The sequence below is a fragment of the Lepidochelys olivacea genome, assembly GCF_965140295.1.
Source record: "Lepidochelys olivacea isolate rLepOli2 genome assembly, chromosome: 6".
In the NCBI taxonomy this organism is placed as follows: Eukaryota; Metazoa; Chordata; order Testudines; family Cheloniidae; genus Lepidochelys; species Lepidochelys olivacea.
Window position 1 is genome coordinate 43,062,856 of NC_140416.1, and position 23,413 is coordinate 43,086,268.

General features: G+C 39.2%; 1 protein-coding gene across 3 annotated transcripts in view; it reads right to left on the reverse strand.

Annotated features, from left to right (window-relative positions):
- Positions 1 to 23,413, reverse strand: part of NELL1 (neural EGFL like 1) — a 440,683-nt gene that overhangs the window by 16,459 nt on the left and 400,811 nt on the right. For 2 of the 3 annotated variants that reach the window (XM_084632341.1, XM_084632340.1), the window contains 2 exons: positions 20,125 to 20,265; positions 3,184 to 3,377 (listed from right to left, as the gene is read on the reverse strand). In XM_084632341.1, coding sequence (XP_084488467.1) covers positions 3,184 to 3,377; positions 20,125 to 20,265 — 335 coding nt within the window. The remainder of the gene's footprint in view (positions 1 to 3,183; positions 3,378 to 20,124; positions 20,266 to 23,413) is intronic. The other variant, XM_084632342.1, reaches the window with a different exon arrangement.

Below are 23,413 nucleotides of genomic sequence, written 5' to 3' on the forward strand. Positions count from 1 at the left end.
GTCTCCACTACCACTTGTCAGCAAAATTTATGTCACTCAGGAGTGTGAATATTCCAGCATAAGTGGTAGCATGCACAGTGCTATGTCTGTGGGAGAAGCTCTTCTGCCGCCATATCTACTGCTTCTCATTGGAGGTGATTTAATTATGCCAACAGGAGAGCTCTCTCCCATCGCCATAGAGAAACTACATGAGAGACCTTACAGTGGCACAGTCTAAGGTTTCTAACCATCAGAAGAGTGAAGTTCTGGAAGAGCCTTCCATGGGAAGCAGTGTGGGGCAAAAAACCTAACTGGCTGTGAGACTAAGCTTGATATGTTTATGGAGGGTATGGTATGATGAGACTGCCTATAATGGCATGCAGCTGATCTGCGACTGCTAGCAGCAAATATCTCCAATGACTGGTGATGGGACACTAGGTGGGGAGGGCTCTGAGTTACTACTGTGAATTCTTTCCCAGGTTTCTGGATGGTGGGTCTTGCCCACATGCTGAGGATGTAACTGATCATGATATTTGGGATCGCAAAGAAATTTCTCCCTGGTCAGACTGTCAGACATCCTGGGGTTTTTTTCGCCTTCCTCTGCAGCATGGGGCACGGGTCACTTGCAGGTTTCAACTAGTGTAAATGGTGATTTCTCTATGATTTCAAGTCTTTAAATCATGATTTGAGAACTTCAGTAACTCTGCCAGAGGTTAGGGGTCGATTGGGTGGGTGAGGTTCTGTAGCCCACAATGTGCAGGTGGTCAGATTAGATGATCATGATGGTACCTTCTGACCTTTAAATCTGAGTCAGGGACAGAATCCAGATCTCCCTGTAATCTAACTACTACACTGCACTCTCTAAAGGGGATGCACTTTCACGCAGAGTTCCATCCCGCCCCTTCTGGGACTATGCTTGTCCTCCTCACGTGCAAAAATTGGATATTCTCTCTCTTTAAAGGGAAAGTAGAAGTATATACATATGAAGAAACAATTGAAATATATAATTTCAGCCAGGCTGCTTTAGTCACAAGATGGTAGAACAACAACAAACCAGGATTAAAAAACACAAGCCTCTGCCAGTCCTGTATAGTAATTCTCATAAGACTTTAGGGATGCACTTGAAGAAGGGAAAGCAATCTACTTCAGGCTACTTTGTTAATGATTGCATTCAACTCATTAAGCTTTATGAATTTTAATGTTTTTATAAATTTTGTCCTCATGCATGGGAACAAATATGGTTGCAGGGGATTATCCACCATATTATGTTTGATTAAGTGCTACTGTAATCCCTTGTCTTTCACTTAAAAAAAAAAAAACACACAAAAAACTGTACCCCCTCAGGCCCAGGGTAAGCAGAGATGGCTTCTGAGTCTGATATAATTATTAATGTTGGATAGTACCTTACTCCATGAATAGCCCCACTGGGGTCAAGTCAATGGGACTACTTGTGGAATAAGGTATTAGAAGCTGGTTCACTGAGTCAATGATATAATTCTCACAGCCTTTACCAGGAACAGCATGTCTTTTCTTGAATGAAGAATTTTATGTTAGTTTTCATACAAACCAGCCTTCCAAAAGTATCGTGGACATGTACCAGGCCAGGGACAAAATTTACTCACTTGATTTTTGGTATTGTAGTCATATATACAAAACAATAATTTGCTTGCTCTGGGCAAAACAAGTGAGTAGCATTTTTCAAAGCTCAGATAGACACAAGTAAAAAAAATCATATAGTTGGCCCTATCCTGTCCCTCATCCTGCTCCCCCAGATTGTAAATGTGGATGACCCCCAAGTGCAGGACATGCAGAGGGATTCCACACTACCTAATTGCCGTGGCAGCTTGTCTCTGTGACAGGAGTCAACGCGTGAAGTCATGACTAGTGGGTCTGAGATTTTTGCAGATCCACTGAGCAATCCTTGGTGTACTGGGAGCAAAGTGGCTGCTATTGCAACCTACGGGCTGAAAGAGCCTTTGAAGTGGTGCTCTGTGCACTAGCGGGAAGGACCAAGGAGGCCACCTTAAGATGGCTTTGAGCAAGGGTCTAGGATTTGGCTCCTGATAATAAAGCAAACCCTGAAATAAAATAAAGTGCAAATATTAAAGAAGAAAGAAATGAGAGAGAGAGGAAGATATAGAGAAACAAAATAAAATAAGGACGAAGGATGGCTACATATTATGCCACTATTATTTTAAAATATCTACTTGCTGGTCACATCACATATTTTCAAATAGTAATAAGAGGCACTTGGCGTAAGAAATAGTTACAATGAGAACATGACAAATAAGTCATAAATTACAAGACTAAGATGAGAATACTAATCGTTAAAACTCTACAAAGGCAGACCAGATGTCTTCACATATATTAAGCTGTTCATCCCATTGACAGGAAATCCTTTCATAGAACCAGCCATTCTCTATGATTACAATACAAGCTCACTATATATTCAACAGAGTTTCAGACTTCCACTCCTGAAGGGAGGGATTTGTAGGGTGCCTGGCACTGATAGAAGTAATAATACAGTACAGTGTTAATCTGACCATGTTTCCATTCTAGCCTAAAACAAATAGCAGTGAATTCTAAGAGTTTTATTGATTCTGATTGCCTGATCCGCCACTGTGCTATTCTAGTTTTATGGGAGTTAAAAGCCTCCTTATAACTTCCAACAAACAGACCTTAACTGGCACACAGACCCTCACCAGCTGGAGCAATATTCCATTTCTACCCTGCCTTTCCAACATATTTCCAGTGGGCCATATTCTTATCTCACCTATACCTATACAAGGGATCAGTCCTACTCCTACTGTAGCCAATAGCATTTTGACCATTGACTTCAATGGAGTGGGACTGAGACCTTCATTTATACAGGTATAACTAAGATATGAATCCAGTTCTGAATGTCTCTCTAAAACCAGATTTACTTTTGTGTAACTCCACTGGCTTCAGCGGAGTTACTTCTGGCTTAGACCAATATAAGTGAAGAGAATCAGGCCCAATATCTTTTAACCAAAGTTTCCTAGAGGTCTGGTTAAGTCAAACAGGATTGCTACTGAATCAGTCTAAACCTTAATTCTGAAGTGGATTTATTTCTGTTATGACTAGCTTCCGCAAAAGTATATAAGAATTAAAGCTCAGCTTCTTCACAGAGAGAAAACACTATAAAATCTAAGGAAACACATACGCAGGCCTTGTGGAACTCACCTTACAGGAACAAACAGAGCATCTATCTTCCTTCAGCGTCCAAACCTGACCATTCCGCTTCAAGCCACCTTCGTGTGGACAGTCACCAGTGCAAGATGGTCCCGAGGGACACAGACAATCAAAACCTCCCGCCAAGTTCACACAGGCTGAATCATTCCAACAGGTGTGGGTCCTTAAGGCACATTCATCGATATCTGCAAAACACAGCCAGTTTATAGTGCTAATCTTTGTTTCAAGTGACAAATTGTACCATGGAATTTATTATTAAATGGATACTGCTTGTCTGTCTTCGTGGTGCAAGGGTATGAAACACAAAATTTAGGGTTATTAAATCCTCTTCCGTATGCTTAATTGTAAAAGCTGACATTCCTGCTGGTGCTAAATAGCAATGACAAACTTGATCTGCAGCCAAGGTGTAAAGTGATCTCCCAGTGAGCAGGAGCAAGTGGACAATTAGACAGGTTTCAGAGTGGTAGTGTTTGTCTGTATCAGCAAAAAGAACGAGGAGTACTTGTGTCACCTTAGAGACTAACAAATTTATTAGGGCATAAGCTTTCGTGGGCTATCAGATGCATGCAGTGGAAAACACAGTAGGAAAATACACACACACACACACACACACACACACAGAGAGAACATGAAAAAAGGTGTGGGTTTTAGCCCATGAAAGTCTATGCCCTAATAAATTTGTTAGTCTCTAAGGTGCTGCAAGTACTCCTCATTCTTTTTGGACAATTAGAGTGACTCTGCAATGAGGCCACATTCTCTTCTGAGTTTTAGACTAAATTAGAAAGACACAATTCTTCATAAACTCCGAGCATGGTCTAAGCTTCCCCCTACTAAAGGCAATCAATCACACCCTTTGCCCACAGAGAGGAGGAGGAAGGGAATAAAGGGAAAGAGATCAGAGGTACTTTATATAGAAAAGAAATACTAGAGCTCCCAAGCTATACAAAGCCACACAGTAAAAGCATGTTTGAGCAAGGCAACAGGGAATTTAGCATAAACAAAATCTATTTTTCATAGATGACTTTAAACTACCATCCCACTTAATGCTGGAGGCAAAGTGAAACATTGTATCCAATTGAAATTGCTGGGGACATACTGACAGACAGAACATAATTATTCCAGGTTGGAATGTGCCCAGGAGATCTCTTGGAGACAAGGCTATGAGATCTTTTGAGTTAAGTGCAATCTGGGAAATAGGCAGGTTTCTCCTGCAGATCTTTTGAGCAGTATTTAAGAAGATATGGACAGAATTTCCAGTTACAATGCAATTGAATAGATTTGCCCTGTTTTCATACTGTATATAATTGCCAAAAGCCTAACCATACTGCAGCACAAAGTTTTGGATTTGGATGAGATGAAGCATTTTATATACATATTAAATACATTTTGTGTGTCTGTATGTACATACGCACACATAAATATGAAAATATGAATGGGAATAGATGATCAAATCTTACACAGTGCTTTTTTTTATCCTGAAAAATTCTAAAGCTCTTTTGTATAAAACTTTACATACCACACCACAGAATCGCTACACTTACCATTTGATTTGAAGCAGCTACTTCTGGGCTGAAATATGGCAACTGTTTAATTTCATGCAGCGCCATTATACAAGAGTTTAGGAAAAGAAGTGAATGATATAATATGCATTTGAAACTGCTGAGGGAATTTATATAAGGAACTTTACCTAATCTAGAATTTGGCCAGGATAATAGGGCTAATGACAATAATTCTGTGGCAAGTACCACAGCATCTTTAATGACCTCCACAAGTAGTCAGGACCTTGGTTTACATTTTATCCAAACACAAAGGGTACAGAGCTAGTTCTAACTCAGAAGTTAGACTGTTAGCTACTCAATTGCTAACAGTACTTCCTACATCACCTTGGGTTTTCTTCTAAGTAAAACTTTCCTAGAGAGGAAGGCTGATCCAGTGGTTAGGAAACTAGCCTAGGATTTGGCAGACTGGGTTCAATTCCCTGCTCTCCCACAGACTTCCTTTGTGACCTTGGGCAAGTCAGTTAGACCCTCTGGTCTCCATCTCTAAGTCGTACTTTCCTACCTCATGGGGGTGTTGTGAAGATAAAGATGATGAGGTGCTCAGATACAAAAGTAACCATATATGAACCATAGATAGATAGGAGATCTCCCATCCAAACATTGCTAATCTTGAGACATTTGGCCAGCTCCCACACTGGGGTGGTACAATTGCAGGGTATGTAGCCAGTACAGGGACTGTGCACTTTGCTCAACAACATAAACATAAATATATCCCAAAGGGCAATATGATCTCATTGGACCAAATCCTGAAGCCCTTTCTCAGTTTTTACTCAGTCCTTACCCAGACAAAACGCAAACTGATATGAATGGGAGTTCTGCTAGGATAAGGACTGAGTAAAAACTGGGCGGGAGGAAACGCCTAAGATTTGCACCAATAAGAATAAAAAAGATCTTACATAAATTTCCCTCAGGGCAGATTGTTGTTACAGCTACAGTACAAAACCCTCACACCCGGGCTATTATACTTGTGCTTTTCAATTTACAAGTGGGCAGAACCTTGGCTCTGATCCCAACAACATGCTAACCAGTGGTATAGACCAGCAGCAAATTGCTACTCCTCCATCCCCACGTCTTACCCCCAGAGCAAAGGTGAAACAGAGAGAGTGTCATGCCTCAGAGGGGTGTCTCTAAGGCTATGTCTACCCTGGCAATTGAACAGTGCTCTGTCAGCTGGAGCGCTCTCCTGCTCACCCTGCTTGTTGTGGGAGGAAGTTTTTTGTTGGCAGGAGAGCTGACAAACAGCAGCGATACAGCATGATTTTCAGCAGCACGGCTGTGACACAGCCATGTTGCTAAAAGCTGTGTAGTGTAGACATAGCCTGAGGCACAATGTCTCCCGGGGTGATGCAACTTACACGCCAACCCTTGCTTAGCAGTATTCCGAATGGCACAATTCAGCCTTTAGACTTCCCTGCCACTGATGTATTTTGCTGCCTCATCTCTGACAAAGCAACTAGTTATAATTTGAGGTTATTTTTGGAGTATCTCTATGTACCCAGCCTTACCCCTCTGAGTGTTCTCCCCATCCTTCTTATAATAAAGGGCACCACCTGGAAGGGCTACTACAGATGATAGAAAAGGAGCTTTGTGAATGAAAAACAAATCTTGTGTCCCATTACATCTCAGGTGACAGAGTACCAGGAAACAAAAAAGACAAAAGGACAAGAAAAAGAGAAAAAAAACCAATAGTGACATAAATTGGGCCATGAATAAGCTGATACTGAATCAGTGATTTCAACTGAAGACAATAACCAATTAGCTACAATGGGTCTAAGAGCATTCTTGAAAAAACCTCTCTTCTACTTGTCTCGTCAGTGCTTGACCTTGTATTTTGTCTTGAAAACAAATGTAACATACTCTTTGCCTTTGGTGATGTCACATTTAATAGATGCAAGCATTGTCAATATTTTCTTCCCCACAATGTTAAAACCTCTCTGAATAGCATATATATAGTATGCAGCAGGATTAGAGTGCAGATTAGAAGAGTAGCTTTTACTGTTCAAAACTAAAAGGATTTCACAGATGAATATAGAGCCATATTGCCTACAGAGTTCCATGTAATTGCTTTACTTATGACACAGAAATCTAATTCTGCTTCCGTGCAATTTAACAGATTTATGGAAAGCCAGATGTTAGCAATTATGGAAACTGACATTATTCATATTCTCAGTACTACAGACCTGTTTGCACTGAACAAAGCCAACTTAATCTATTATATATATCCAAAAGGGAAGCAGTACCCTGTTTACATATTGCAACTGTTGTTCTCTGCTGAGTGCACATAAAGAGGATGCCCTACTGAGAGATGCCCAGACTAGCAAGCAGGCCATTCATGATAAAAGAACCAATCAAGCAACATATTTTCTGCGGAAATCTCTGATCACTACTCAGTCCATTTTTCTTTCTTAATGCAAATGATGGTTCCCTATTATTTTATTGCATTTATTATTTAAATGTTTTAGTCATTAATCACATATAAAAGGGTTATAAGTTGCATCCATTTGATAGCTGAACTTTTAATAGAACTAATTTTCTCAGAACATCCCTGTGGCAGTTTTCTCTTGTTGCTGACTGTGTTTCTGAGCATCTGAATAAACCATCCACATTGCCAATAACTTTAGAAAAAAATTTTACGCTTAATTTGATATTCTCCTTTTTGCACCACTGGACATTAAATTGTGGGGGTTTTGTAAACAGATTAAGGGCCTGATTCCAATCTCAGTTATCTCAATATAGTTATCCCATTATAAATGAGAGCAAATGGAATTATGCAGCTATAAATGAGTAACTGAATACAAAGTAAAAGAATATAGAGAATCAATTTTAAAATATGGAAGAAAATAATCTATATTTTCCACTAAATGATCTTACAAGAGTGGCTTTTCTGGGATAGCCACAGGAAAGTGGACCGAATTCTCCATTCTAACGAATTGGCTCTGCCTTGGATATTGCAGCAAGTTAAAATCATTTTATGATGTCCAAGTGATATTTAGGTCAAATAATTTGTTGAGTGATAATGCTGTAGAAAAGTTAGCCCAATTTACAGACCTAAAGATTACAATATACAACTTCAAGTATGTGAATTTGAAATTAAGTGATAAAAAATGGTATCACAAGTCTCATACACCATCTCCATCATTATCACAAAAATCCTGGATTGACTTTGTCATAAATATAAAGGGAAGGGTAAACCCCTTTGAAATCCCTCCTGGCCAGGGGAAAGCTCCTCTCACCTGTAAAGGGTTAAGAAGCTAAAGGTAACCTCGCTGGCACCTGACCAAAATGACCAATGAGGAGACAAGATACTTTCAAAAGCTGGGAGGAGGGAGAGAAACAAAGGGTTTGTGTGTCTGTCTGTAGTCGTTTTGGCCGGGGACAGAACAGGAATGGAGTCTTAGAACTTTTAGTAAGTAATCTAGCTAGGTATGTGTTAGATTATGATTTCTTTAAATGGCTGAGAAAAGAATTGTGCTGAATAGAATAACTATTTCTGTCTGTGTATCTTTTTTGTAACTTAAGGTTTTGCCTAGAGGGGTTCTCTATGTTTTTGAATCTAATTACCCTGTAAGATATCTACCATCCTGATTTTACAGGGGGGATTTCTTTATTTCTATTTACTTCTATTTTTTATTAAAAGTCTTCTTGTAAAACACTGAATGCTTTTTCATTGTTCTAAGATCCAAGGGTCTGGGTCTGTAGTCACCTAGGCAAATTGGTGAGGCTTTTTATCCAACATTGCCCAGGAAAGGGGGAGTGCAAGTGTTGGGAGGATTGTTCATTGTTCTTAAGATCCAAGGGTCTGGGTCTGTAGTCACCTAGGCAAATTGGTGAGGCTTTTTACCAAACCTTGTCCAGGAAGTGGGGTGCAAGGTTTTGGGAAGTATTTTGGGGGGAAGGACGCGTCCAAACAGCTCTTCCCCAGTAACCAGTATTAGTTTGGTGGTGGTAGCGGCCTGTCCAAGGGGTAATATTTTGTACCTTGGGGAAGTTTTGACCTAAGCTGGTAAAGATAAGCTTAGGAGGTTTTTCATGCAGGTCCCCACATCTGTACCCTAGAGTTCAGAGTGGGGGAGGAACCTTGACAGACTTAAACTGAGAATATCTGATAAATGCCAAGATATCACCACCCACTTGGTGAAACCAACTGCTATTTTTTCTGTTTTCAGCCATAAAGGTTCTGGGAAGGGGATCAGTTAGAGCTGAGAACTCTGTTAATTACGCATGAGGCATCGCTGTGCAGAAGCTGCTCTTTCCCAGCCGTAGCAGCTCTATGTGGTGGTACCAAAGTAAAAACTTGTTTGTTAATAACAATAGACAGCGATGACTGAAGAGGCAGGTACTATATACAAAGCAGCAAGCCTGCTTAGCTCCTTTCTGATTAGAACAACACTAGCAGTTACCTTCACTTCTTGGGACAAAGTCATTGAGGGTCCCTAAAGGAAGTGAGATTAATTTAACTCCCATCTGTCTCCTCTGGATGTGTCTAATTCATTTATAGAAAACACGTGAGGCCCAATTTGACATGATTAAGCAGTATCTCACACAGATTTCAAAGGGAGAATGTGTGGAGTAAGTTACTACTCAATATGAGTGAGGGTGGCACAATCACTGCTCCCCTCAACAAATGCACATAACTTCATTGAATGCCATTTGGGGTAGCATGGGAATAGATTCTTCAGTGGCTTGCTTGCTTGCAATTTTTGTTTGAGATGGTACCACAAGGACACAGCCTATGTTAAGGGATGGCAAGAGTACTGCAGAGAACTAATGACCGTCAGAAATGTCACCACCTTCTACTCCAAGTGCAAGCCTCTTTGACCTTGCCTTTTCTAACTTAAACACATAGGAGCATTACTTTTAAAATAAATAAACTCCAACCAAAACAAAACAGCCCACTGTACACATAATTCTCCCTATGGGGACAGGACGAGAGAGAGAATGAACCACGTGTGACAGATGTTAGTCACAGGGTTTCATGAATGTTTCTGAGGATACTATAGTGAGGAGGGCATATTAAGAACACAAATATATATATATAATAGATTAGGGAAGGATTCATTCCTCAAAAAATGCAATTTCTGCCAGCTTCCCTCTTCCTTTAATGCAGATGTAAGTTGCCTCAGGTATTACAAAAGTTCCCATGGCCATTGTATTGTGGAAGGATGTGAACACCTAGAAGATAATAAGGTGATAAGTAACAGTCAGCATGGATTTGTCAAGAACAAATCATGTCAAATCAACCTAATAGCTTTCTTTGATAAGGTAACAAGCCTTGTGGATTGAGGGAAGCAGTGGTATATCTTGACTTTAAGATAGCTTTCGATACTGTCTCCTATGACCTTCTCATAAACAAACTAGGGAAATACAACCTAGATGAATTTACAAAAGATGGGTGCATAACTGGTTGGAAAAGCATTCCCAGGGAGTAGTTTTCAGTGGCTCACAGTCAAGATGGAAGGGTGTATGAAGTGAGGTCCCACAGGGATCAGTTCTGGGTCTGGTTCTGTTCAATATCCTCATCATTTAGATAATGGCATAGAGAATACAGTTATAAAGTTTGTGGATGTTACCAAGCTGGGAGAGGTTTCAAGTGCTTTAGAGGATAGAATTAAAATTCAAAAAGATCTGGACAAACTAGAGAAATGATCTGAAGTAAACAGGATGAAATTCAACAAGGACAAATGCAAAGTACTCTACTTAGGAAGGAACAATCAACTGCACTCCTACAAAATAGGAAATGACTGCCTACGAAGGAGTACTACAGAAAGGGATCTGGGGGTCATAGTAGATCACAAGCTAAATGAGAGTCAACAGTGTAACACTGTTGCAAAAAAAAGCAAACATCATTCTGGGCTGTATTAGCAGGAGTGTTGTAAGCAAGACACGAGAAGTAATTCTTCTGCTCTAATCCATGCTTATTGGGCCTCAGCTGGAGTGTTATTTTCAGTTCTGGGTGCCACATTTGAGGAAAGATGTGGACAAATTGGAGAAAATCCAGGGAAGAGCAACAAAAATGATTAAAGGTCTAGAAAACATGTATCTATGAGGGAAGACTGAAAAAATTGGGTTTGTTGAGTCTGGAAAAGAGAAGACCGAGAGGGACATGATAACAGTTTTCAAGTACATAAAAGGTTGTTACAAGGAGGAGGGAGAAAAATGATTCTCCTTAACCTCCGAGGATAGGACAAGAAGCATTGGGCTTAAACTGCAGCAAGGGCGGTTTAGGTTGGACATTCGGAAAATCTTCCTTTCAGGGTAGTTAAGCACGGGAATAAATCGCCTTGGGTGGTTGTAGAATCTCCATCATTGGATATTTTTAAGAGCACATTAGACAAACACTTGTCAGGGATGCTCTAGATCAGTGCTTCTCAAGCTATCTGATGTGAGGGACCAGCAATTTTTTTTCCCAATGTGTGTGCAGACTGGCAGCTGATGACCGGCACTGGTCCGCGGACCATCACTTTGAGTAGCACTGGTCTAGATAATACTTAGTCCAGCCATTAGTGCAGGGGACTGGACTAGATGACCTCTCAAGGTCCCTTCCAGTCCTACGATTCTATGAATATACACACCAACACAAGTTCATTAGCTTGTTTTCATTGAAATACTAAACTGATCCCTTGCCACCAAACTTCAATTTTCAGTTTTTGTATAGCATCTTGCAATGTGTGCATGTGAGTAGCGCAATACAGTACTCTGATATCATGATAAACTGTCGCAGAAAAAAAAACCCTGCTAGAGTGCTAATTTCAAATTCTATAGTCCATTAAGCCATTAAAATATAATCTGATGTGACAAATGTATGCTGGGCTTCCAACAAATGCATGTACAAGTTAAAGGTGATCACTGTTCTGACAAAATTATTTTTCACAAGCAATTTGTTACTTTAGCAATTTATTTGCTATTCTTTTAAATCAAAACTAATGGTAGGTGCTTGTGGTTTAAAAGGGAATCATAAAACAGATCCATTTTTACTCAGAAAAACTTTTATCACTTCTACCCAAAAAGGCCTAACAGCCTATTAAAAGAACAGTGTCAAGTATGTTAGGTTCAAAATGTAGGTTTTGCTTTAAAAATTCCTTATACAAATCCAGATATGACTAAAAGTGCTGACTTAAAAATCAATCTAAGGGCAGGGATTTTTTTAGTGCATGAGAACAAACCAGAAAAAGTAATGGTGAACAGAAAGTATGCATGACATCCATAAAGGAAATAAACAGAATAACTGTTTGAAAAGTACGGCAGATTTTTAAAATTCTTTCAGTCTTTCAATCAAAGGTCTTACTGCACCAGAAGTAAAAACATTTTAAAAATGTATGGGGTCTTATTCACAGGTGAGCCGTGGCTCCTTATCATCAGTCTGGTGGTACAGCTATAAACCCAGGTTGATTGCCCCTCCCTCCATCAAGTCCTCCCACATAGGGGAATTCTCCAGTTTCTCAAGCCACTATATATGGGCAATCCCAAGGAAAAGGGATGTGGATGGGGCAACCCTAAGTCCTGGCAATCTCCAGTTTCTGGAACAAACCCTGGCCATTGGCAGTCAGTGCAAAATACAATAGCTTGAGGTTGCTCTACTTTACCCTGGGGGACTTGCTCAACTAGCTAGCATGATGGTGTCATGCTGGCTTATAGCCATGTTTGCTTCGCAAAACTTGGCCAGAGTACAGAATCTACTCTGTGAATTTTGTCGTGGCAGTGTCCCTTTAAGGATTTTTGAAATAGATACATGTAAGATACAAAACTTGCCTAACAAAACATGTCTGTTTCAGTTCTTCTTGTGAAAAGTGCCATCAAGTTCAAATGGGATTTAAATCATGAGTTCCACCCAACCCTCAAGCAGGTTTTCCTTAGCTATTCTATATTCTACGAAGAAATTCCTATAGTAAGGTGATTGATTATTCAGGAGTCAGGTAGCTGGTGCTAAATATACTGTAATGCCAAGGCACTTCAGTTACTGAAAAAGAAAATAGACAAATGAAGCTTGCTTCTGAGATTTTATGGAGGTTAAGTGACAATCTTGTGATAGCATCAGGAGTACTGGGGCATAAGTTAGCCCCAGTGAATGAGTGAGAGGTTGTCTCTTGATGTTTATGAAGTGAGCTGTAGTTATTCATAGTTTACCTGCAGCAGATATGGACTCCAATATTACAAGCATGAATAAATTAAGTGGGTACAATAGATGAGAGCAATGACAATACAGTAAGTTCTAAAGGTTTTTCTTGGATATCTCTTTGGCTTATTGTTTTTGTATCTGGTTCAAACCCACCCATCTAACAGTACAGAAGTAACAGAAGAGCAATTCAGTACGTGGGAGGATTTTCAAAAGAAATCTCTTTTGCAGAGAAAGCTTTCTTTCTTCTTTTGTTTTCAAATCTACACACTGGCTAAGAGACAATGCTGCAGCATGTTATACATTAGAGCTACATTAATCAAATTTCAAAAACTCTGGATTTGAAGCATTCTTGCACACAGAATATGTGAAATTCTGACAAACATGATTTGAGATTTCTCTCAGAGTTGGAAAGCTGGTGATTCTTCCTGTTCCCTGGATGGTCTCCCTCATTTTAACACAAACCAGCCTATCGCTACAACAAGACCTGGGTCACACACTCCTTTAAGATTAAAATGACGGAATCCTGCAGTGTTCTGGTGTGGTGAGTTGGTACATTGGGCTTTCCTAGGAGGTTGCAATTTATTCTGCTCAAACATGCTACAGGGATTGGGTTGCTTCCAATGCTTGCAAAACTAATTGCAAGAGTGAGGCTCTGAACCACTTCAGAAAGTGTGTTTCAGGCTTTGAGCAGCCTTGCATGGGTGAGCAGCATTTTACGTACAGAGAATTGGGTAAAGACTAATCTGTATGGACCGGACGAATATCTTTTTATCTGTCTCCACTAGATAGGTGTGTGTGACCTGACAGGCATATGTTTCATTTAGTATAAAATCACCAGGACACAGTGTTGTCCTTGCTTCACGTTTCCTTGTTTTGGTGGTGTAACAACAGAGGTTGCCATTAAGAAGTCAACATTTACATACACTTGTCAGACAGCAGCATCTGATAGGTACTTAGAATAGGGAAATAGTGAAAGATCTCAAATACTTTTGTGTGGTAACCACTAAATGGCAAAATACACACAATATATCACAAGAACATTCTTAACTCTCTGAATGGCCTTTCCATTAGTAAATAACAGAAAGTAGAAGGTTTCCTACTTGTATAACTGCTGGATTTTTGATTGGGGAAAAATACCAGCCCATCTGCTTTGATTTCAACAATGAACTCTGAAAACAACACACAAAAGCAGTCATCATTTGCCCTGAACATGGTATTGTAAAAGGCATATAATATCATGCACATGCTGGAATTGGAATTAAAATAAACTCTGTAATTCTGAGCTCCTTGCCATTTTAACCATTTTGTTAAAGTGACATCGTTTGTGAGAATATCAGGATGGAAACATATTCCATTTTAATACTGGCTTGGGTTGAACTCTTAAGCTACCCTGTAAAATCCAAACATAGCAGAAATTATGTATTTCTTCTGTGTTTGTGGATCTGAAGACAGAGAACCCATTCAAGAGATGGCTCAGCTCCATGGCCATCTGTCTACTACCATGAGGGAGAGGAGAGCAGAATAGAGAGCCCACACAGAGCAGATCCATAACTGCAAATCCCCAAAAGGAGGTTTAGGTAGCAACAAGCAATCTCCACTACCTCCCAATGTTTAGCACTGGCTGTGTGACTGTGCACCAGCTAGTGTCTGTTGGGGCTGAGGAATCCTTCATTCTGCACTGTGAATTTTGAGTGAACTTTACTAAAGAAAAATTCTTGGGCTATGCACGGTTCTCCAGGATTTGGCCCTCTGTGATGCAACACTGTTTATGCAACAGACTATTATTACCATTGATGTAATAGGCATCACAGAAACTTGTTGGAATGATGATAATCAATGGGACACAGAAATACTGGGGTAAAAAATATATAGGACTGATAGAGTAGGTCACACTGATGAAGGAGTGGCACTATAGGTAAAAGAAAGTATAGTGTCAAATATAGTAAAAATCTTAAATGAATCAAACAGTACTATAAGATCTTTATAGATAGAAATTCCATGCTTGAATAATAAGAGTATAGCAATAGGAATATACAACCGATCACCTGACCGTGATGGTGACTGTGAAATACTCAGGGAGATTAGAGATACTTAAAAAACCCAGAAAACCCAATAACAATGGCGGATTTCAATGGGTACATGTTCAATGGGTACATGTCACATCAGGATGGGATGCAGATATAAAATTTCTAGACATCAGTAATGACTGCTTCATGGAACAGCTAGTCCTGGAACTCACAATAGGAGAAGCAATATTGATTTAGTCCTAAATGGAGCAAGGATCTGCTCCAATATTCACCAAGAGATCAATAAAGCTGAACTGGTTGGGAATAGTGACCGTAATTAAATTTAACATCCTTGTAGGGTGGAAAATACAAAAGAAAGTCACCAGAGTAGAAGTTAATTTCAAAAAGGGAAACTACACAATAAATGTGGAAGCTAGTTAAAAGGAACAGTCATGAGAAGTGCCTACGTGCTGCATCAGAATGATTTTAAAACACCATAATAGAGGCTCAAACTAACTGTATTCTCCAAATAAAAACAAAACAATAAGAAGAGCAAAAAAATGCCAAGATGGCTGAACCACCACATAAAAGAGGCCGTTAGTGGCAAAAGGCATCCTTTAAAAATTTGAAGTCAAATCCTAGTGAGGAAAATAGAAAGGAGCATAAACTGTCAAGAAAAGTATAATTAGGCCAAAAAAGAATTTGAACAGCAACTAGCAAAAGAAACAAAAATTAACAGCAGGAAATAGTTAAGTACATGAGAAGCAGGAAGTCTGCAAATCAATCAGTTGGGCCATTAGATGATAAAAGCGCTATAGGAGCACTCAAGGAAGACAAGGCCACTGGGGAGATGCTAAATCAATTCTTTGCATCAGTCTTCACTGCAGGGACTGTAAGGGAGGTTCCCACACCTGATACAATTATTTTTAGGTGGCAAATCTGAGGAACTGTCCCAGACTGACGTGTTGATAGAGGTGAGTTTGGAACATACTGATAAATTAAACAGTAATAAGATAGTAGTACCAGACGATACCAACACAAGAATTCTGGAGGAACTCGGATATGAAATTGTAGCACTACTAACTGTGGTATGTAACTTATTGCTTAAATCAGCCCCTGTATCAGATGACTAAAGGATAGCTAATGTAATGCAGATTTTTTTAAAAAAGATTACAAAGGTGTTCCTGGTAATTACAGGCAGGTAAGCCTAACTTCAGAACAAGACAAATTGGTTGAAACTATAGTTTCAAGAACAGAGTTATCACACACAGAGATGAACAAGATATTCTGGGAAAGAGTAAATGTAGCTTTTGTAATGGGAAACTATGCCTCACCAATCTATTAGAATTCTTTGAAGGGGTCAACAAACACGTGGACAGGGGTGATACCATGGATATAGCATACCTGGACTTTCAGAAAGCTTTTGACAATGTCCCACATCAAAGGCTCTTAAGTGAAATAATCAGATATGGGATAAGAGGGAAGGTTGTCTCATGGATCAGTAATTAGTTAAAACTCAGGAAACAAAGGTTAGGAATAAATGGCCAGTTTTTAAACTACAGAGCGGTAAATAGCGGGGTCCCCAAAGATCTGCATGGAGACCTGTGATGCTCAATATATGCATAAATTATCTGAAAAAGGGGGTGAACAATGAGGTGGCAAACTTTGCAGATGATACGTTACTCAAGATAGTTAAGTCCAAAGCTGACTGTGAAGAACCAAAGAGGAATCTCACAAATCTTGTTGACTGGAAAAGAAAATGACAGATGAAATTCAGTTCTCATAAATGCAAAGTAATGCACATTGGAAAACATAATCCCGACTATACATATAAAATGGTGGGGTCTAAATTAGCTGTTACCACTCAAGAAAGATCTTGGAGCCATCGTGGATAGTTTTCTGAAAACATCTGCTCAGTGTGCAGTGGCAATCAAAAAAGCTAACAATGTTAGAAACCATTAGAAAAAGGATAGATAATAAGACACAAAATATCATAATGCCACTATATACATCCATGTAATGCTCACTTCTTCAATACTTCATTCAGTTTTGGTTGCCCCATCTCAAAAAAGATTAGAAATGGAAAAAGTACAGAGAAGGGCAAAAAAAAAATGATTATGGGTATGGAACAGCTTCCATATGTGGAGAGATTAAAAAGATTGGGACTGCTCAATTTAGAAAAGAGATGACTAAAGGGGGATTATGATAGAAGTCTATAAAATCATGAATGGTGGGGAAAAAGTGAATAGGGAGTTTTTATTTACCCCTTCACATAACACAAGAACTAGGAGTCATCTGATGAAATTAACAGGCAGCAGGTTTAAAACAAACATAAGGAAGTACTTCTTCACACAACGCACAATCAACCTGTGGAACTTGTTGCCAACGGATGTTGCGGAAGCCAAAAATATACCTGGGTTCAAAAAAGAATGAGATAAATTCATGAAGGATAGGTTCATCAATGACTATTAGTTAAGATGATCAGGGACGCAATCTCATGCAATGGTTGTCCCTCAATCTCTGACTGCCAGAAGCTGGGACTTGACATTAGGGGATGGATTACTCAATAATTTCCTCATTCTGTTCATTCCCAATGATCTGATACTTGCCACTGTTGGAAAACAGGATACTGAGCTAGACAGACCTTGAATCTGGCTCAGTATGGCCATTCTTAGATTCTTATGTTCTTAGACTAATCACAAAATATAGAGACATTGGGCTAAATTCATCCCTGGAGTAACTCCATTATGATTTTGGCCCACAATTTCTCATGCACATGGGACTGTAAAACAAAGACAGTTGCTAGGCAGATGAAACCTCTCTCACCTAGAATAAAAAGCTCAATGACTCTGGCCTTGACTCTACATAATTTATCATGGAAATAATCTTTATAAAGTGGTTCAGATCAGTGTTCAGGTAACATGGCTTTAGTTCATTCTTCCTCTGGAATGTGCTTGTAACATCCATGTTTCATTCACAGTATAATCATATTTTTAAAAAGAACTTAACAGTTTAATCTTTAAATGACCTATTGAATAGCAGAATTCTCTGTTTAATTTCTAACTGTTAAACCAGTATAAAAGATTATCAGATACTGGTTTGCTCTCTTTGGCACTGGTGCTCAGCAGCAGATGGCTCAGAAAAGCTATTTAATTAAAAAAATCCCATCAATTTCACATTCCATTTACTGCTTACACACAGCGAGAAAAATGTCTCACCTCGTGAACTTCCAACACACAGTGCAGGTCAAAACGAGGGCAGTTTGCTTTGAAGAAAGCACAATGCTCTTCAATCTTCAAAGTATATCATGGAATGTAACATTTTGGGCTCAGTTCTGCCCTTACTACATGAGCACAATCCCATCAACTACAACTCGGACTACTGACTTTAGCAGGTGATACACCCATCTATAAAAGAGGAAAATTGGGCAATTCAAAATTGTGACAACACTGGGCTAAATACATTCTTGGTGTAGACAGTGGAATTACATCATGGTTTGATCCAAGGCCTTTATTACATTTGTTAGCAGTGCTTACACATACATTATATCATTGTTATAGAATTATATAGACAGGTTTAAAAATTCTGTAAAGAAGTTGTAATTCTCTATTAAATCTATCAGACTTTTCCATAAAGGCAGAACTTTTAAAATGAATATTACTTTAGCACCTTCAAATTTAACATTTATCTGTGGAATCTGGATTGATTCTGATTTAATGTACACAATGAGGAGAAACTGAACTGAAATCACTGATGTTCCACAGGCGTAAAGTGCAGGACAAGGGCCTAAACCTGCTCCCATTGGAAGTCAAGGGCAAACTCCCACGGATGTCAATGGTGCTGAATTAGGCCAGAGATCAGTCCAAAAACTAGCATCTTTTCCATTGAATCAGAGAGGAAACATACAGAATCTACATCATTTTGAAAGAACACAGTCCACATATACAGCCAAGCCAGAGTCCTGGGGCTCCCAGGAGGAAAGGAGATGCAGAGTTTGCTCATCATGCATATTGCCTTATGTGGACCTTCCACCAGTATGAAAGATGTGAGCAAATCTCTGGGGGAGAGACAATGAGTGTAACTGGGAACTTGGGGCGGCTACACAGGAAAGTGAGTGGGTGCTGAAACTAAACATCAAGGGGTTGAAGAGCCTGATGGGATCCAAGGGTAGAAATCAGAATGAGAGATAGATTGAAAGCTGAAGGCACTGTAGGGGTATGCAGAGCGGAGATGATTTGGAACCTGGGCATACAGAAGCTGAACTTGGGAGCAGGGCCTCAGGTGTTTATTGGGTGTGAGATTTGTCGTGGAGAAATCACTACAAGGAACTATAAAAACTTACATTGTAGATTTCCCTAAGAACACAGTATTCAGAAGAATGCAGCATAGCAGCTGGGGTATGTATTGCTGTCCTTGCCTCCCTGTACCTTAGCCAAGGTCTCGTCAACACACACTCATATGGGGAGGCAGTGAAAAATCATATCTAGGGCTCTGGAAGGGAAGTAACATGGTGACAGAAGAGATATATCCTGCTCAATATCTTCTCTGTGGTGTTCCTACTGCTTGGCACCTTTACATGCAGTGTCTTGTGCCTCAGAAGTAAAGTGACCAAACCAAGGTTACTCATAGCATATAAAAGTGGCAGATCCAGGACTTTATCCCTGGCATCTTTACTCCTGGTCCCCACTTTCAGGACTAGATTGCAGAGCCTAACAATAGAGTGGGATTCCTACACACTTTCTAAAATGCCTTCAATCCATCCTTATGACCTTGTCCTCCAAATACAGTATGTACAGCATAGAAAGGATTTGAGGCTATTTGAATAGCCCTAAAAAGAAAACAAGATAAAAACAAATGATAATACACAATGAATAACACTGACTTATGATTAAATGTGTTCCCAAATCTTTGTGCTGAAATCTGAAAGTGATGGTTCATATTCTGTAGCCTGTCACACTTGCAAAACAACCTACAAGGGGCCTTGTTTTTCTACTTATGGTGATAAATGGCTAAGGAAAGTAAGTCATGTGTTTGTCCATATTCCATATAACCATTCAGAAATGTGATGGTTCAGATCTCTTTTATCAATGTCTACACTGTATTACTAAGGACACTGATGATCTTAACAAATGGTTAGTTACATCCTAATTTTTGCCTTAAATAGAGTAACCATTCAGGACATGCTGTCTCAAATAGTCAGTGTACGACACCATGCAGAAGGAAAAAAAGTTCTATGCTGATCATTGCTTACCAATACAGGATTCCCCGGAAAGTGAGTAGGTTCCATTGTCATGGAAACCGCTTCTGCACTCACAGTGGTACCACCCTGGGAGGTTAACACAGCGTGAATGGTTGTGACACTCAATGATCCCCTCTGCACATTCATCAATATCTGCCTCAGAGAAAAACACAAGCCAGCCAGGAAATTAATTTCCTTTGACACCAACATTTTAGGTTTTTTTTAAGTCTTCCTTTAAAATATGGATTGTATTTTGTTATGGTTTCAAACACACAGTTGGTTCAATAGCAGCAAAAACAACAACAATAAGTAGGACATCTGACACATAAAAAGTAAAATTTTACTATAATATGTAAATAGCTGTTTTTATTCAGAGGTAAGGAACTATTTTTTCCATGTACATAAAACATTCTGAGAAAGATTCTCAACTGAGAATTTGGCCCCATATCTTTTTTCTGAGAATCCAAGTATCATTGTAGAATGAAAGATTAATTATCTAAAACAAAATATGAGATCATTCTTGCTGCTGGTGGTGTTTTAAAGTGCTGTACAAGTGGTGTACAATTATGATCCTAAGAGCCCTACTCAACCACCATTACATGGATTATTATTTAACTACAAAAGTAGTCCTACTGGGTATGATCTCAATTCCACTAGGTCTGCTTTGCACTAGACCTCCAGAGCAGTGCAAACTTAAAATCATTGGATCAATCCCTCTGATGATTCTCTTGGCATAGGGGAAATTCTCTGTTGGTGTAGGGCTGCTGTAGCAACCCCCATGATGCCTCTCCTAACCCCAAATATAGGCAGTATGGACGGGCAAAAAGAATCATGGCTGGGAAGCCTCTGTGACTGGCTGATCCATGGCACTACTTTAACTTTCCCTGAGAACCAGACTGGGCCACTAGCCCACCCAAGGACTGAGGAAGGCTCTCTGGGCCCTAGAGTTTGGATGGACTAGACAGTCTGATGCAGTGTGAGCAAAGATGATAGAAATGGTCCCAAATCAATAATAATAATAATAATAATAATATGCCTAATCTCCAAACTGGGAATCCCAGTACAGTCTGCAAAAGATGACAAATTTTCAGGAACTGGATTTCTGTTCTAGAATTAATACTTGGCCACTATACAGGACTTTATATGTTCAACATACTTTACAAAAATTAACTAACACCTTGCTGTAATTACAATTTTCACACTGTTTCTGTGATGAAAGTTAATACATTTTAATAGAATGTGACAGAAAGAAAAGGCAATCATATGTTTCAACTGCAATTATAAGATCCTCTGGAAAAGAGTGAACAAATGGCCATATACCTGTAATTTTGTAGCAGTGGAAATATACAGAAAGTTTGATTCCCTGTAGAGTTCCAGTAAACATGTGTTGCTTTTACTAAGGATTTTTCTAAACCTTCTTTAACATCCTAATCTGTAATAACCTTGGCTGATTAGTGCTGGCACCTGGCTGTTCTCCTTTGAGCATTTATGCAGTATATTTTGGAGGGTTGTAATTAAAATTAGCAAATTAATTTTATGTTAACCTTCCAGTAATTAAGAAGCTGTTATATTTTCATGATGTTCATAAAAAATAGTTTATTCTTCTATTTAGCCGGAACAATTTTAAAAAAATCTTGGACAGTTTTCATCACCACTGCAGGGGATCTGACCAATTATAAATGAATGTCTTTTCCTCAACAAGGATGAGCTCCTTTCATCCACTGAGAATTATACCTAGCTAGTCAACAACATATAAAACAAGAATAAAAGCTTGTATCACAAACACAATGGAGATCTGCAGACTTTGGCCTCAATTCTGCATTGAGCATGGGTGCAGGGCTCTCGCCCCTGGATCTTCATGCAAGACCGGGATCTTATTGAGCAATCTGAGTCTGATTCTTATCTTCATTTACAAATATTATACACCAGTGTGGCTCCACTGACTTCAGTGAAATGTATTCTGATATAGACCAGTATAGATCAGAATCAAGTATTTTCCAAATTCAACTATATTTATTATTTTGTATAAACAGAGCACCACAAAAGGACAGACCCATTTTTCTTTTGTTTAATAATAGTATTTATTCTTCCTTAAATCGAACTGAGGAATCTAAACAAAGCCCCCTTTTCACTTTTGTGTTCATACTCTGCTTAAAAGTGAAGCAATGTAATTTTCTACAGCTCTGGCATACAACTACCATTTATTTCTAGCATTCTTCAACCTCTGTCTAATAATAAAGTCAGCTTGTTTACTCTTTAAACTCTGTTGCTGCTGCCACCCCTCTGTACTTTATATTTTGTGGAAGCTAATTGTAGCCTAAAAACAATGTACAAATCTAACTGTCCATCAATGATGAGCGCTGCTTGAAAATTCAGACACTTTCAATTCATTATAGCAAATGGAATTTATAACCATGATCTTTTCACATGTCATGGCTGATGGAACAAGTTTAATCCTATTTGGTGAGTGCATGACTTTGCTACTGCAGGTTATTTGCAAATGAATCCTTCTTCTTGCTTCTTTTTCTTCCCTTGTATTGAATCCAAGAGCACTCTGATCTAAAAATTGTTTCCTTGGGCCAGTCCTTTACTTGACCTCCCTCCCTTCAATTCTACTGTTTTTAATTTATGAAATCAATAGAGTTTTCCTAAAGTTTATCTCCAAAGCAGAGTCCCTTTGAAAGAATGTTGATTTAGGTTTATGGTACAGGATGCTAATTAGTAGATTACCTTTTAGAGAGCTCTGCTGCTTAGAGACCAAAGCTGAGCATTTGCTCCTATTTGAAGAATGGAGAAGAGAGTCCGAATGTGAGGCTATGTAGATTATGACAGGTTTCAGAGTAGCAGCCGTGTTAGTCTGTATTCGCAGACTTTGGATGGGCTATCACCAGCAGGAGAGTGAATTTGTGTGGGGGGGTGGAGGGTGAGAAAACCTGGATTTGTGCTGGAAATCACTTTAGATAAGCTATTACCAGCAGGACAGTGGGGTGGGAATAGGTATTGTTTCATATTCTCTGTGTATATATAAAGCCTGCTGCAGTTTCCACGATATGCATCTGAGGAAGTGAGCTGTAGCTCACGAAAGCTTATGCTCTAATAAATTGGTTAGTCTCTAAGGTGCCACAAGTCCTCCTTTTCTTTTTATGTAGATTATGTTGGGAATGTAAAATAATATAACTGATAATTTCTTGACTAGATTACTTCCTTAACCTAACACCATCATCTTTGTCTGTAGCTTCCTACAGGAATAGAGAAAAGGGTTAGACTATGAAATTTTGATAAACATCTGGAGTGCTGTATG